General features: G+C 48.4%; 1 protein-coding gene across 1 annotated transcript; it reads right to left on the reverse strand.

Annotated features, from left to right (window-relative positions):
* Positions 1 to 997: 997 nt before the first annotated feature.
* On the reverse strand, positions 998 to 17,237 carry LOC4578026 (uncharacterized). Its single transcript, XM_061658324.1, has 7 exons — positions 16,270 to 17,237; positions 5,725 to 6,005; positions 4,618 to 5,202; positions 4,082 to 4,532; positions 2,108 to 3,249; positions 1,902 to 2,044; positions 998 to 1,841 (listed from the first exon to the last, which is right to left on the reverse strand). The coding sequence occupies exons 1-7, from the start codon at positions 16,358 to 16,360 to the stop codon at positions 1,085 to 1,087; spliced, it is 3,450 nt and encodes a 1,149-aa protein (XP_061514308.1). The 5' UTR covers positions 16,361 to 17,237; the 3' UTR covers positions 998 to 1,084.
* Between the last annotated feature and the right edge of the window lie 503 nt (positions 17,238 to 17,740).

Raw genomic sequence — 17,740 nt, forward strand, 5'->3', positions numbered from 1 at the left:
TTACCCATCCGATACGGAATTCGAATTCCGTTGTCTTTTCGGGTGCTCTACCGAACCGAGCAAACGGTAGCACACAGTGCGTGTGTATTTGACTTACCGTACCGGTACACTAATTCCCCCTCAGGCCAACGATTCCATACTTCCTTCGGCACAGGCAATCGGTGACCGGTAGCGGAGCGAAGGAGGCATTAATTTATCACGACAAAATGATAAATGAAGCTAACCTGGCATGGCGTTTTGGAGGGAAACCGGGAGAACCACGATAACACGAATCACAGGAGCTAGTGATAGGAAAAATGAAGTATTCGTCGGAATCGATTCCGGCAAGCTCCGAAGTTTTCTGGATCGTAAGTCCGCCATCGGTTCTGGAATTGGAATCGGATCGATAATTGGCTCCGGAATCGGAATCAGGTTCGGAATAGGAATCGGTTCCAGAATCGGAATCGGTTTCGAAATCGGAATCAGTTTCGGCATATACATAAGAATAGACGTTAGGGTCCAATCATGCTACGTATCGATAGTCGCAAAGAATCCAAATTTACTTGTCCAAACTATCCATTCTCATGAAAATTCCCGGTCTGATTTCGCTTCTAAAACATCTTATTTCATTTGAAGAACTGATTCTCATTCCGGAGCTAAATCAAATTCTGAAGTCAATTGTTATTCCGTTTCCGGAGCAAATTACCATTCCCAGGTCGATTCCGATTCCGGCCCCAATTCCGATTCTGGAACCGATGCCGATTCTGGAGCGAATTGTCGAGCCGATTCCAATCGGCAAATTACCATTCCCAGGTCGATTCCGAATCCAGATCTAATTCTCATTGCGGAGCCGATTCCAACTCCGGAATCGATTTCGAATTCGGAGTCGACTGCGGAATCGGCTCCGAAATTGGCTCCTTTATCAGAATTTTATTCCAGAATTGGTTCCAAACACGGAATCGGAATCGGGTAGGTTCTCAAATAAGGTAAGGAAATACCAAAAACCAAAGTTTCCATCTACATTTACAAATTACTACAATATTGTACAAATAAGTTTATTGAGTTTCGCCGTACTGAGTATTGGATCGTACAAATCACTTACACTCTACTTTTTCCTTCGCCGATCGTAGTTTGGATTTCTTATCAAATGTCCACTGGTGCCGTCGTTTTTCACCTCGATCCGCCGGATCTTGCTCAGTATTGGGGCCGCCGTCGGCAGGCTGTTGCTGTGCTGTGGTGACGGTGACCGATGCTCCGCTTTGACCACCACATTCGCGTACTCGTCCTCCTCCTCATCATCGTCCTCTTGCCGACCTTCGGGGCGCAGCATCATCATCATCTCCTCCGACCGGAACGGATCGATCGGTGGTTCCTCGGTCGCGATGATCAGTGTGGTTGTCGTGGGAACGGAGGACGTTCTGTAGGCGGACGGTGATCGCCGTTCGTCTTCTTGCTGCTCTTCCTCCGATACGTCCATCATGGGGGAAACAGGTCCCATCGTACTGCTGCCGGAGGAGGGGCTGGATGACTCGACCATTCCACCACCGTTACTACCACGGTGCAGTTCCGCATCGATGTCTTCGAGTGTGATCGGAACGGAGGAGGAGGAGGAGGAGGGGGATGGATCCGATGGACGGACCGAAGTTGCTGTGGCACGCTCCGGCACTGCTTCCGTGGTGGCGTACCGGATCGGGTAGGGTTGATTTTGGTTGTATCGTTCGTCGTTGTCCTCTAGCGTGTTGCCGTTAACTTCATCGTTCTCCGGGACTGCGTTCGGGATCTCAATAGAACCTTGCTTGGCACCCTTGGCTCGTTGCTGCTTCATCTTTTCCTCCATCTCCTGGAACTTGAGGGCAAGATATCTGTGGGAAAAGGGAAATTATTAGTAAACTGTTAACAGATAAGTCAGAAAAAAAACATACTTATCAACGAGTGGTCCACTGTAATCTTCCGGGAACTTGGGCGTGAAGGGCAGGATGTACTTGTACAGCCGCTCGTTCAGCACGTACAGCTGCGCCGTGGTGGAGCATTTGACGTTGAACCACCAGTCGCAGGTCAATGCCACCTAAAAACGACCACCAAACATAACCACCAAAGCTCTCTCTCAGTCTCTTTCCGTCTCACTCACCTGACTGAAGATGGTCCCGTTCGGGCACAGGAAGGAAGCTTTACCACCGTTCAGGTCGCAGTAATGCCACACCTGACAGTTCGTTTCGGGATCGCCGAAGAAGCCCTTGTACCGCTGCTCCTTGCACGAGAAGCTGGTCTCGGGGATCTCGGCCAGCGCGGGATAGTCAATGCCCGGCCGGCCAGTGTTCGGTCCGGGCGTTACAATCTTGTTGATGAGCATCGGTGGCCCCGCTCGGTACTTGTCCGTGTCCACGTACGATTCCGGCTCGACCGTTGTGTAGTTCGTTCGCTCGTACGTCGTCGGCTCTCTTGGAGTCTCTGGCGGCTCTGCCACGGGGGGTCGCTGGGGATGTCCGTTCGCTTTCAAATTGTTCAGTATCTTCACGAGCGTGCGGATCGAGTTGTCAATGTTGTCCGGGGTGAGCGTTTTCGGCAGCAGATTGTTGTCCTGCAGGTTTTTGAGTAGATCCGCCAGGGAAGAACCGGGTGCCGGAGCTGCTGGGAAGCCGAGCGCTTGTTCGTGGTCTACCGGTGCCGGAGCTAGTGGGATCGGACGTGGTTTGTGCTGGCTTGGGTGACGCATCGATTGTGGGTAGAAGCGTTGCCGGTTGGCGTACTCGGTGCGATTGTGGCGGGGGGGCTTTACCGATGGGTGGTAAACCGGGTAGGATGGCGTTTCGTGCACCGGGGCTGGCGTGGTGCTGGGTGAAACGCTCGAATAGCTTACCGGGCGTGGAGTGGTACTGGAGTAGACAGCGACGGGTTGGGGATGCGCATACTGGTAGGCCGGATGTTCCGGTACGGTATGATGATGTTTGGCCGGCACCTTGTACACTTTGTAGTTTGGCGTGAGGTAGTACTGACCAGTGGGTGGACTCTTTCCAGCGACTTCCGCGGGCTTTTGTGGGGTCGCGTGCTGCGTCAGTATCGTTTCGGTAAGATGTTGGCGAGGAGGTGGTGGAACTGTTTGAAGTTTCGTCGGAGTCACGCCATGCTCCTGCTGCACCTTGTACAGTTGCTGGCCGATTTTGTAGTATTGGTGTGAGTGGTGCTGCTCCGACTGTCCATCGGTGACGTGATTGTTGGGATCAACCGCCAGCCTAACCGGGACCACTCCAGGTATCCGTGGCCTTGTGTAACCTTAAAAAAAGGATTATTTCGTTAGTAAAAAAACAAAGTGATAGAGTGATAGCAATGGGAAAAATGAAGTTTTCGTCGGAATCGATTCCGGCTAGCTCCGAAGTTTTCTGGAATCGATTCCGGAATCAGATTCGGATTCGGAATTTGTTCGGAATCGGCTCTGGAACTGATCTGAAACGGTTTCGGTATCAGAATCAGTTCCGGAATCGGAATCGGCTTCGAAATCGCCCCGGAATCATAATCGGTTCCGGAATCGAAATTGGCTTCGGAATCTATTCCGGAATCAGAATCGGTTCCGGAATCAAAATTGGCTAAGGAATCTGGAATTGGCTCTGAAATCGGAGTCAATTTCGGCATCTTCATAAAAATAGGCTTTTGGGTCATAGATGATGGTTGATAGTCACAAAGAATCCAAATTTGCTTGTAAAAGATCAATTCTCATGGAGATTCTTGGACTGATTTCGCTTCTGAAACTCCATATTTTAAATTAAGAACTGATTCTCATTCCGGAGCTAATCCCAATTCTGAAGTCAATTCTGATAACGTTTCCGGGGAGCATATTGTGATTCCCTAGTCGATTCCGATTCCGCAGCCGATTCTGATTCCGGATTCCAGAGTAGACTCCGGAATCGGCTCCGGATTCAACTCCGGGATCGGCTCCGAAGTCTCGAGTCGATCGGCTCGACACTGAAATCGACTCTGGAATCGGATCCGGAATCGGAATCTGGTAGGTCCGATTCCGAACTCACACCACTAATTTTCACCAAGAGGCGAATGAGGCCAATTAGCTCAAAGTATTTATAAAAAAGCAACAAAAAAGACTAGTTCTTACCACTGTGATTGGAGTGTTGTTTACGTCCTTCGCTGGGCTTCTCCTTGTAGTACACCGGGTAGGGCGATGGTGCAGGCGTTGGACCCGTAATTCTTGGCTTTTCGTAGTAAAATTTGGGCACAGTTTTCACCACCACATACGGGGACGAAACCACGGGCTCTCCGTGGCCACGGTGGTCCTGCACCGGAGCGCCATGATCGTACGACGAGTAGACGGCCACTGACGGCTGCTCGGTGACAGCGCTTTTAACGTATGACGTTTGGGAACCGCTGCGCGTACCTTCCTGTTGATGCTGGGTGCTGAATGTGTTTGTCACACTACCACCACCACTACTACTACTGCTGCTGCCACTACTTCCGCCAGTCATCGGTGTGAACGGTCCCGGAATGGTGTTCGATGGAAGGAAAGGATTGATAATCTTCTTCTTATACGCTACCGGCACTGACTGGTACTGAAATGGTAAACAAAGCAAGCCATGACACACCATTTTGTTGCATTCACCCAGCAACCACAACAATCAACACACACACACTCACCAGTGCCGAAGGTTTGCTGCGTTCTCCGGGTCCGGCCGGTAGGAAGTATTTACCGCCGGCGGGTAAGTCATCGGCCCCCTCCTCCAGCCCGTACACTTTCGCTGGCAGGACGGCGAAGCGCTGCGGCACTACCACCTGCTCGTACTGGTCACGTTCCCGTGGAATTACCGCATACTTGGGCCGCTCGTATAGGTCACTGCCGGTGTGATCGCCCGTACTGAGCACCGCGTACGACGTTGGCGCACCAGCCGATCCACCCCCAACGGACACCACCTTCACGCCCTGCGGATGATGCCGGTGATTGTACTCGTACGTGAATGGATTAATGCTGGAGGAGGAGGAAGAGGACGAAGAGGACGAAGCCGGGAGTGACTTAAGCCCGGTGGATGAAATCAACTTGGCCGGCGCCGTGCCGTAGTACGGTTTGCGGTGCACTACGACCGGCGAGCGGGGCAGCTCGTACGGTTCCTCCTGCGTCCGGTACGACTGTTGCTGTGGTTGTTGCTGTGGTTTCGCGTGCTTCGCGGTGTAGTAGGCCGCTCGAATGTCAGCCCCCGCGGCCGGCTCCTGTCGGACAGGAACATTCTACACAACAGTGGAGAAAAAAGGTAGGTGAAAGGAAGCATTTGTGAGTGGACGCCAGAATCATGTAACTAATAACGAATGTGTCTTTGTATTGAACGGACATTTGCCTCGTTTTTTTCCTGTGCTTTTAGTGCTGCACGTCACACAGGACATGTCCACGAGCCAGGCGATGGTACGAAACCAAAGCCCCTTTTGCGCAAGCAAAACAGGGAAGGCGGCTGTTGCAAAACCGTGACTCGGGCCATGATCTGGACTAGATTCTTGTGGACGCAAGATCGCGTGGTCGCGATACGGCCAGATCCGGGCAGGCCATGTGCCATTGTGCCGCTCGCGGGGCGCCATTGCCATTGTCCAGCGGCTGGCTCGCGGCCGGTTACATAAAGCTACCCTTCCCCGCCCCCAGATTGGATTGTTTATTCTATCCAAATAGTGCTCTCGTTTTCCCTTTCACGGACGTGAAAGGAAGAGGGGGGAGGAAGCCTTAATCCTAGCAATCTGCATACCGCATAAGGCAATACTCACGATCGGCCTATAATTATAGAGCGGGTTGAACGACGGCTGATAGTCGCCGGTATCGGACGCCCCACCGTCCCCGGACGGCGGCGGTGGTCCGGCGGTGGACGTTACGTAGTACTGCATGTAAGGGATCAGCCTCCGGTGCCTTTCGGTTGCCGCTGATGAGCTGCTGCTGCTGCTGCTGTTGGACAAAGGACCAACGCCGTCGGCTGTGAGGTGAGTTGATGGTCCGGCTGACGGCTGGCCGGGTCTTATCATCGTGCCCTCTAATCCGATGATGCACATTGCTGCGAAATAATTAAGAAGATTAGACGCGTTTTGATTGAGATTGATTTTGTTTTTCAGGTCACGCACACGCACACCGGGAGGCCGTCATTAAATTAAAAGCAAGCAAAAATAGAAATGCGGGCCGGCTGACCGGCCGAAGCTTAATGTGGAAAATATGTGGACAAATTCGAAATTATGCTGTGTTCCGTTTTCTAAACACACACACACTGGAGGATGGAGCTCCCTGCATCTACCCTTCATCATCTGCGTCACGGTAAGTACACCCCACATTGTCCAACCATGACCGACCGTGGGCCAAGCCGATTTGGTCACGCTCGTTTTCAACACATTAATTTTTGCGCACACTTGCGACGGAGCTTAGAAACGCACCGGCCTGGTGGAGTGCAGGGGACGGCGGGGGGACGATGATCACCCGCATGCCATTCGACACACCGCGGTGGCCGTGAGATGCCGCCCCAAACTTCCACTTCCAAGGCTTATGAGTGATTCTCAAGCGAATAAAAAAAGAGCGAAAAAACACATTGGCCGCGGCGATCGAAGAAAAACGGCGACAAAACCGTTACTCAATCAACGATCTCGCACGCATTCTGCGGCCGGTGCGTCTCGCGTCGCCTCCCCCTCCCCCCTCCCAAACCGCAGCTGAGCCGTGTCGGAGCCGTGGCGCCTCCGCTGGTAATGGATTACTCACTGTGTGGTTTTCCACTCGCTTGTGTGAGCTTTTTTTTAGAAATTTTCTTGTGACCCTTGGGGCCGGTGGGGGGGCTTGCCTGCGAGGCTTTAAGATTATTAATTCCCGACGACGGGGTTGGGAAGCGAACTAAATCAATTACTCGAGGTGTGTGAGGCGGTTGAGGGTAGGGACAGAGATGTTTCTCTAATTATGAAATCGCGATTTCTGGGCTCGAAGATCGATCAAAGATCATCGATTTCCTTTTAGGTTTTTGTCGTCTCGCCACTCGCTTTGCTCCTCATATAAGAGCCACACTCATATGCCGTGTGTTGCAATCAAAGACGGCCAGTTCTGCCAATTGGCACGCATTTAAGCGCTCAAATTCGCACATGGCGTCGGCGGTGGCGTTGGCGTTGGCAAAGTGCGAACGTGCGAACGATGCAGCAGGTCGTCGCATCGTAAATTGTAGGCCAATTTTCGGACCGGGCAGAATTCCGCAGCCCCGACTGACTGTTGGTTTTGTGGAATTTATAGCACGGCCCGGTTCGCTCGTTCGTTTCATCTGCAAATTCTTCAACCTTTTTTGGGGTCAGAAATTGAAGCCGAAAAAGAGAAGACGAAGACTGCAGGCAAAACTATAATGCGACGGTCGCGGCCGGCGTGCGTCTGCCCGCGTGTTTGCGATCTAATCCGACGACCCGTTGTTCACTTGGGCCCCCTTTTTTCTTCCTCCCCTTCCCCCAAATAGCTCCCCATAAAAGGAGCCAGCAATTGCAGTTAAGTGGTTTAGTGCTCTAGAAAAATTAATCTACCCACCGGGGACCGTCCACCACTGTACTTGATTATTAGCCCGCTGACCGTTCCGTCCCTCCCCCTCGTCGGGTTCGTCGCCTCATTGCCTTGGGACAATCAGCTATACAAACCGGCGCTGCTGCTGCAGTTTTCTACAGTTTGAGGCACTCCCTTCCGGACCAGCTTGAAAATGATTGTCCTCGGGGCGTGTGTTGTGGCGTGGGTGTTGGTGACTACTACTGCTACCCCACCCAACAATGAGTTTCCCCAACTGCTGGGGGTGGTGGATGAGGGTGAAGGATTTTCTCAGACCGCTGGTTTGTTCCGCTCGCGTACGCTGTGTCTGTTTGTGCTTAAGCGATCATCAGGTTTTGGAGAACCTCCCCCCCCTCCCCCTTCCCCCAACAAAAACACAAAGGGAAACTTCGTGCCGCCGGTGACCTTGCGTTCTGGAGTGTGTGTTTTACCGCCCCCGATCCGTGCCGTGCATTCGTCACGGAGATTGGTTTAGGTCCCTGTTTTAAAGATCTTTTTTTTTTGCTTTTTTTGCCACTGCAAGAACGCCGTGTTTCTCTCTGTTGTGCCATTCCCACGACACGCGGCACACGCTTTATGGGGGAGAATGGCTTGGGGGGAGTTCTGTGCCTTTGTCTTCACTCGCCCAGATCCATGATCGCTGATCTTGAAGATCACGACCGCGTGCTGCGCCATGGTGGCGGGATTGGAGCATTATAATAAAATCATTATTAGATTGAAGTGTTTGCGGCGGGCGGCTTTTTAATCGATCGCAACCAATTAACTTGTTAGGAATGCACATTCAATTGAAGAAAAGCTTTCCTTTGTCGGTAAAGCAGTTTTGACGGTGGCGATGATGGTGGTGCGGAAATGCACGTGATGAACTAAATGGAACAAACCTGGGGGGAGTTCTTCATGTCATTTCAAGGTTGAGCGCTTAGCTCATTGGATGGTATTCTTTGGTGTGTGTGTGTGTGTGGTGAAGGAATGTTGGAAAAGAATGCAACAAAATGCTAGAAACAGTTTGTTCGCTAAATGGGTTATTCATGACGTAAGCGGTTGATGTTTGCTTTATTCTGAAGGATTAAGTGACCATCAACAGCAAATTTTATTATTTTTACGGTCATTTTTATTGGTAGAAAACGTCATGGCTAATTAAAAAATATAATTAAACAAGTAAAAAACAGTTCCTGTGCCAAATCGACCACAAAGCCGGTGAAACTAATTTAATACAAGGCTATCTTGATTTCTTGTTTTTTTACCAATCGAATCTAATTTGAAGAAACACGAAGTGTTTAATTTATACATCACATTAAGGCACTTCCAATTGCTGCTTCTGTCGATTCGATTTCTATAAATGGCTTTTGATTTATGCGACCAACTGTACCAAAAAAGGGTTGTTTTTTTTTTTAATCTGTTGAAAAGTCGTGGAAAAGTAGTTTTTCCCTTTCTATTGCTTTCAACATAAAAAAGGGCATTAATGGTACAACGGTCATCAATCATTCAGTAGTTAGTGTGGAAGTTAAAATGAAATCTGTCTTCGAGCTTTAGTCTTTTATCGTGTCTCTAATCGAACTCAAACTTGTTTCCGTCTGTTTCTGTTATCCATTTTAGAGCAAAATTTTGATGTTTCTGTAAGACTACTCTTAACTTTTTACGTGTTTTTAAGCTTTAAAAAACATTTTTTAAAACTTTTGCTACAAAAAATGCTAAAAAAGTAAGGAATGGTTGACATCTCACTTATTTTGAGAATGGATAGGAAGTGGATCTGGATTGGTGTGAAATATATTAACTTTGACGATTTTCTCTTTTTTTCCTGTCCATCCATTCTGCTGCTGATCTATTTAACCACTCTGTTCGACGAAACCTAATTAATGTCAGCTTAAAATGATGTGTATTTCGATCAAAATCATCAACCAACCCCGGTCGAATGTATCGGATTTTTCAACACCCCTTTTCCCGAACTCCGCCCCTAATAGCAGTTCGATAAATCAACCCTTTCATCACAGACACACACTCACACACACACTTCATCTTGATTAATGTGTAATGAGCAGACGGCGAACCTTCGCCGGTTCTCACCTGCGCAACCGCGGCTTCGCGACCAGCTCACGCATCTCACGCACAGCTGATCGGAAAGCTTCCACCCTGTTTTTCAAACTCTTCATCGCTCATTCTCTCTCTTTCTACACTCTTTCCATTTCTCAGACTGACCTTGCGGTCGGTCAACAGGGAGGCAACAAAAAAACACAGAGCGGCACTCCATATCAAACAAGGCAAGGGCAGCGCACTTGCTGCTGCAATCAAACCGCAATTGGTCACCGCTTTTTTGGCGCGGGATGGCGAATGGGTGGAATCAAACTGGGTCATCAGGGGGGGCGGCAAGTACAGCAGGCAAGTGAGCTCAAGTTCGCATGCGATGCGCAACCGCCAACCGGAGAACAAAATGCTTGCAATCGCGCCGGAGGTTTGGAAAATGAAAGAACACAACACACAATCCCAAAGGGGGGGACTCTCTCAATGCGTACAAAAAACGGGGGACAGGTGAAGGAAAGTTGTTTGTTCCTTTTCCTAATGCGTGTGTCAATTCGGATGTCAATCGCGCGAGCATAATTTGTAGCGCTCAAATGCGGGAGAAGAAAAAGCGATCAAACGGTGGATTGACACGCGATCGCGCTCGGGGGTCGGGTGCGCGAAAAAACTTTCCCTCTTTTTTGATGGATTTACATTTGACACCAAACCTGCGATTCGAAAGATGATTGAGTTTGCCTAAGCGAGACGCGGGCAAAGGAGAGGGAAGCGTTTGGTCAAACAACTACAGCAGCAGCGCGACACCGGGGAATACAAATGAACGCTCGGACGATCGTCGCTACAAAACGGTTGCAATCGGCATCAACCACAAAAAATGAACTTAAACGACCGACCATTTCATTCAAAAACGTCATCAATCCGGCCCCAGCAGAAGGCTGACACATTGTCGCTCTACTTTCTACTCTGATCTTGCAAACACACACACACAATCCATTTTGATAGTAAGTCGGGGCTGTGATGTGTGGGGGGGGCCTTTTCTTTACACTTTTGATATTGCCTTTCTTCCCTAGACGGAAAGGGAGGGGAGGCGGGCGAAGGGAATTGGAAAACGCCACCCAAAGGAGGAATGAGAATGGAAGCCGGACGAACCGTGCTCGACGACGAAACAACAAAACGATCAAACCTGTTTTTCGGTCGAATGCGGAACTAACTTTTCTTGCCAGCACCGGCCCCTTTAATCGTTTTCCCTCCCCAGTTTGCCTGCTGCTGCTGCCCTTCATTGTTGCTGCTGCGGGAGAACGGGCCGGTTTTCGCCAGGCCAGGCCCCGCCAGGCCGGTCTATACCCGCAAGGGAGAATGGCCTTCCGGAGAAAGTCACACCGTGTGGCTTGCTGGCCGGGAAGGTGAATAAAATCTTATAATTGCTAAGACACAACCTATATCTTGACCTAAAGAATGCAGCAGCAGTTTTTTTTTCGGGAGTGGAATTAAGGGTGAAATATAAAACCATCCCCCAAAAAGCGACGGGCGGAATATATATGCAAAAATTGACCCCAACAGTGAGATTAGGCTTAACGGGGCGAGGAATGCAACTGATTGTGCCACCGTGAAAAAAGCGGGATAATTGCTGGTCTTCTAAAAATCACCCACCACGCCACCCCAACAAACTAACAAACGCGCCACCAATGCGGGAAGAACATATTTTGCTGTCCGGCAACAAGCGAGAAACCCCCCTCTTGTATATGTCCGAAAGGAAATCCGACATAAAACCCATCCCCAACGGGGATGATCCTTCCTGTGCTGTGTGTGTTTGTTTTTTTTTGTTGAATTTGGCGCTAACACCTCCGATCGAGACTCGGGAAGACGTATTTTCTAGTTTGCATCGGCCAGTGGCTTGTTTTTTTTTGGCGCTGCTGTTGCGATCTTATCTTTATTGACTTTAGGGTGGTTTTTTGTTGGTTTAGTTTTCCGGTTGGGTTGGGTTTTAGTTTTCTTCTTTCAACGTTTTCTTTCTAGAAATTTCATTAAGCCTTTTCACGTCGAGTCCCGCGACCCGTGAACCAAATCTGCGCTGGGCTGCAGAAACCTTTCTTTACTTCCCGTTTTGCTCGTGCCAAATTTTTTACTGCCTTGATATGCAAAAGTTTATCGCTGGTGGTGGTGGCTACTGATCGTTTACGCGAGATACAGCGGTCACGCGTGACGTACTTTTGCTTGCGAACGAGAGGGAATAATGGAAGTATTGAAAGGTTTAGCAAAATATTGTGTTTTTTTTTTGTGGTATGGGGAGGAATAAATAAGCGGCAAAAGAGGAAAAGGTTTTGCAAAAATGACATGACAGGGGGAGATGAAGAGGGAAGATCGCTTAGATCGCGAATGGACGCTTCTCAATTCTTCTTCAAGGTATCCAAACCAACAGCTTTTTTTATTGATTTTGGAGCAAAAAGCCGTTAAATTTATTCATAAAAAAAACAGCGCAAACAACACATCACTGTGTCATATTGTACAATACACGCCATTAAATTCAGAAACCATTCTGCCAACGCTAGATTATGCAGTGCACAGGGGTCGCGTGCACAGATCGTGTTACATCTGCAACCGCCTCGTGCATAAATTAGCTAATCGCCGTCATCTAACACGACTTTTTTGTTTGCATGATGGACAGCTTAAAACAGTAAGACGGCGGGGGCTAATATGCAAATAACACCTTCACCAGAAAAAAAAACCCCAAATTTCTTGCTTCCATTTTCCATGGCCTGGCAGAGTTGAATAATGGGGAAAATGCATACGCGTACATTAGCATGATTTATTTGTGCATCAAAGCAGTTTTTTTTTCATTTAAATGTTGTCTCAAATTTGACACGTGAAGCATTACAGGGGTTTTCCAGGAGTACTCATAGCTGTGGGACACTTTATTGACTCTTTCTTACTTGAAATGAACTTAATGTAATGTAGCACCCTTTGCTGGGCAGATCTAATAGGAATTTCGAATGAGTTTGTCCAAAACGGATGCCATAGAGTCCAATTTCCAGCATATGAAGTACATTTCCTATTGGAAAGAGTCAAGAAAGTGTCCCACAACTATGAGAACCCCTGGAAAACCCTGTTTCTCGATCGCTACGGGAATGATACGAAACAATCGAGCCATACAAGTGAAGATCATATCCGATTAAACGATCTCAAAATAATGCATCTACAAGCAACATTACTAATTAGCCTCCTACTGCTTCTTCTGCTCTAGATAAACGTACGGAACAAAACAGTGCAGCGCATCTCGTTTTAAATTCACTTTTAAAGTGACATTCCGCCAATTAAATTACGGCCAATTACTACAACCCAGAAGAGCGGCACTATTTATAGCTGCCGGCGCGACTACTACCCCCCATTATCCATTATCTCTGCTACTACACCCTGCCGGCGGTTCGTCATTTCCTTCTCCTATTCCATCGCTCCCTCTGTTTTTTATTTGTCATTTTACCTTCCATTCGCAAAAAGCAGCCGCCTTTTCTAACCACACACACACACTCGGAAGGAAGCGACTGCCCCAGAGCCCCCAAAATTGCATTGTGCCTGCTTCCGCGCTTCTAAGCTTCAATTCCCTGTCCCATATCAGTCAGATAATTCCACAGTTTGGGCGAACTTTTCTGGTGCGTTTGTGTATTTCCTCATTATCTCACACCATCCATCCAAAAAATGTATATGCACCCACGAATGGCGGGAGGAGGAGGGTGGCAAATAGTGTGCCCCAAAGCATCTCATACACACGCTCTCTTACGTGACACAGTGCTGCACGCCGTGCTGCGGGAAGATGATGTGAGATGTGTATGTTTTTTTTTCTTATTTGCTTCGTGCGTTTACACACGCTTTTTGCCTGCTTCCCATCCTCTTGCACTGTTTGCACTACTACCCAATCCGTGTCTGTGTATGTGTGTGTGTGTGGAGAGTCGAACGCGCACGCACTTCGAACTTTTCCGCGATTCCGTGTGGCTTTTGGAATTAAAGTGCCGTGGCAGACGTGAGATGTTTATCTGTTTTCCTCACATTGTGCTTCACCGAAACCCTCCGGTTATTTCTTGGTGGGCCACCACGGTGCTGGGGCACCACCAATATTGCAAGGCTCGTTATTTCACACTCCAATTTTTCCCCGTTTTTTTCTTTTGCATTTTTTTTTGCTGCCGTTGTTGTTTCAGTTTCATTGCGGATCAGTGTACCGTGCACCGACCGAGCGTAAAAGGCCTCTGGGGGTTTGCAGACGGGTAACCTATCTGGTTGGGGAAGCTTAGAGCCTAGAGCAGCCAGCCAGCCAGCCAGCCAGCCAAGAGCACGATGCAAAACAGTGTGTGTGTGTGTATGAGATCGGCTTTTTCTTATGCTGCTGTGCGCTTACTGTACACTACTATGTTTGTTTGTTTCACAGTGGCTGTGTTATTTCTTCAGCAGCAGCCCCCGTTATGCCCTGGCATGCTGCATGTGTGTGGTGTATGGGCCCGCACGATCGTGTGTCCGGGTTTTCCGATCGGCACGAGAGGAGGAGGGGCGCACACAGCAGTATGCGGAGGTGTTTGCGTTAGCATTAACGTTGCGTTACACATTCACCCGCAGCAGCATAAGAGCGCAGCACCCACACCGGGCACCCGAAATCACCTGATGGTGCCTGACATTTACGGGGTACACCGAATCGTTCGAAGGCGATCGTAAAAACAACAACAAAAAAGTGAAGCGATCGAGTGAAGCAAAACGGCATCGCAGCATCGAGCGTGTGCGAGCCCGCCCGCTCTCCGCCTTCTTCAGCGCCACATTCTCTTGATTTATGGCTTTCTTTTCCTGGGGCAGCGCGTCGTGCATGTTGTGTGCCGATGGTCGGTTGCATTATGCTCACCGTAAGCATTGGGTCAGGGCATGATTGCTTTGTTCTAGATCTGGAAGGCGGGTGAGACGGTTGCGGCGGGTTGGAATGACTGATTCGTTTTATCGAATGACTTATGAGCGGGGGGTTCGTTGCTTGTTGCTTCAAATTGAAATAATTTTATATGATGTGCTAATCTACATACTAAGAGAAGATCGTGTTAAAACACATTCTTTGAATAAAAAAAAGGAAGACTTGAGGGGGTTCGTTGCTTGTTGCTTAAAATTGGATTACAACACTTGATGTGTAAATCAATACTGCGAATAGAACGTGTTAAAACAAAAACTTTCAAATATGCCTAAGTCATGAAAGGAGTTCGTTGTTTGTTGCTCAGCATTGGATTAAATCTTTCGATTTGTTAATTCATCATGAGAAGAGATTGTGTTAAAATCAACACGTTAAGAGTGAAACAATCAAACTAATTGAGGGGGTTTGTTACTTGTTGCATCAAATAAGATTAAATCATTTGATGTGTACATGAATACTGAGAAGAGAGCATACCAAAACCAAACACTGCTAAATTTGCCAAAAGCTAAGAAGGAGTACGTTGCTTAGTATTGTAATAAATCAATACATTTGTTAATCCATGATGATAATAGATCTTTAAGATCACTTTTAAATCAAATGATTTGAAGGGGTTCGTTGCTTATGGCCGAGTATTGGATTGAGTCTTTTGATGTATACATCACAAATGAGAAGATATCATGTTAAAAAAAAAAACAAACATTTTATAATATCAAAAGACTGGAAAAGGTTCGTTACTTATTTTTTTATATAATTAGATTAAATCTTTTGATTTTTTAATCCAGAATGTCAATAGATCGTGTACAAATCAAAACTTTCACAAATCGAAGGACTTGAGCAGGTTCGTTTCTTATGGCTTAATCTTTGGGTGGAATGTGCTAGCGAGTTTCCTGTAAGACACTATACACAGCACTATAAAATTGTGCAATTCATGTTCTCTACTTTTATTATTGTAAGTTAGTTGATTGTTAATTCAATTGCATTTTTATTCTGAATAATCAAATAGATTATACTAGATTTTCATGTACAATTTTACTGAAAAATCTCTAACTTTTGTTGCAACTATTCCCTTTTGTGGTCTGGTATGAAAAATAGGGAGGTCATTACATTTCAAATTAGGCCTTCCTTTTGTTGTCCCATCGGCTTTGCACTTGCCAGGCAATTCGATCGTTTACGAACAGCAAACTGCAACAGCTTATTACGGCAACCCCGCTCGGAAGAAAAGCAAACAAAACTCAGCACCGGCGACAAACAAGGATGTAGTTTAAACTGTGCGGGTAGTAAATGGGTCCCTTCCTTCAATAATCGCCCAGCTAACAGCTCGATTATAACGAGGCGAAGGAAGTGGTTGTGCTCTTTTTTTTTGTCTGAAAAGACCTCAAACGCCAACCACCAAGTCCCGCACGACTCCAGTAATGACAAACTATTTTCAATTCAGTACGGACCCGGGTGCACCACCACCACCGCGCTCGCACCCACCACCCTGCCGAACGATCGCACCTGCAGCACACAAACGAGCGGCAGCAGTAGCGGCAGCAGCAGCTGCACGGCCAGCCAGAAGAAAAGGTCCATTTCAAGTGGCGCAGCGCGCTCTGGTAGCCCTTCGAAAAATTCAAATGCAGCTCGAACTTGTGCGAAGCAGGAACTGTGCGAGCTGCATTTTATTACGCCACAGCAACAACATGACACTCTTGGGCCCGGGCGCTCCGCATACCGGAGTGCACAGATTCATACGCACACACACACACAGACACACGCACACGCAGAATGGCAAAGCCGCAAAAATTACCCCCTCCTCGTTGCTCGCTGCGAAAACAACCCTTACCTGTGACCATGAACAGTGGCAGCAGCGTTCGTTGCCTCAGCCATCGTTGATGTCTTGCGTTCATTTTGCTTAGAACGGCGCGGCGTATCATTACCGCACTAGAACCGGAACTGGAGCACACACGGCTGGGTTACGTGTGCCGTGGAGTGATGCTGTGCAAGTGAATGTGTTTGCTTCTTCTTCTTTTTCTTCCTCTTTTCGTTTTTATTCACTTTTCAAGTTACCTGCACCAAAGCGATTCGTTTTCCACTGGCACATGTTATATATGCACGGGTTGTATGTGTGTAGGAAGAGTGAAAGTGTCGTTATCGTATCAGTTGAATCACTCTGGAAATGCAACTTTCAAACCACTCAAACAGTGCAGGTACATCCACAGACACACACACACACACACACGCGGACACTAGACACTCCACACGATTCGCTACAGCTGATGCAGATCAGCTGCACCTTACCGTTACGAACGGGGTCCGCATCGGTGTCGCCCGCAATTCACCAACCGAACCGAACCGAAAGCACTGCTGATGCACCACGCGGGTGGGAAGGATGTGCACAGTGCGATCGCATAACATGCGCACACTGGCACACACACGCGCCCCGGTGCAAAAGAACAGGACGAAGTGGACGAGCGACGAACCTGGTTACGACACACGGTAGGCTTTTTTTTATTAGTTAATTGAAACACTATCTGTCTATCTGTCGATATGAACGCGGGTTTGCAATTACGGAGTGCAAACGCGTGCACTACAAGGAACGATTTAACTGCTGTTGTACGAATCGGTGATGCGCGGGAGTGCGCACGCGCGCGCGAATGGAACTGCAAAACAATAAAATGCAAACACACAAAACCGCCCGCCGGACGGTGGCGATCGTTTACCGCAAAAACCCGATCCTGACCACTGACACCACCACACCAAACTGTACGGGAGCACGGTCGCTGGCGTACTGAACCTGGTGGCGCTCGGTCGCTCGCTCGCTGGCGTGTACTGTCCGAACGCCCGTCCGAGAGGCCGCGTTTTCCACAGCGTGTTTCCTCCGCCGTATGTTCGGGTTTTGTTTGGTGGCTGCGCTCGGTGGCGATCACTCTCCCAGAAACCTTCTCTTTCTGCTTGCTGGGGCAGTTTTTCCCCCACACAAACGCAGACGCGCGAGAAAAAGCTCGCTCCGGCAAAGCTTTCGCTCGGTTGCTACCAAACAAAGGCACACCGAAAGCAACCCCGGAGCGTTGGCAAACCGTTCCGGAGCATCTTTTCGCCGGCCGCGCGGCAGCACGTTTCTTAAGGCAAGAGCAAAAAAGAGTAACGGGAAGCTTTTTGTGGTTGCACGTTTGATTTGTGCGCCGTTTAAAAAAGCGTCCGTCTGGTGGCGAAAGCTTTCTGCAAACCGATCTCAGGAGGGTTTTTTCTTCTTTCTTTGTCGCCTTACATTTTTTAAACGTTTCAATACGGTTGCAAAATAATGGTGACTTAAT

This window comes from Anopheles gambiae, chromosome 3, assembly GCF_943734735.2.
Source record: "Anopheles gambiae chromosome 3, idAnoGambNW_F1_1, whole genome shotgun sequence".
Lineage (NCBI taxonomy): Eukaryota > Metazoa > Arthropoda > Insecta > Diptera > Culicidae > Anopheles > Anopheles gambiae.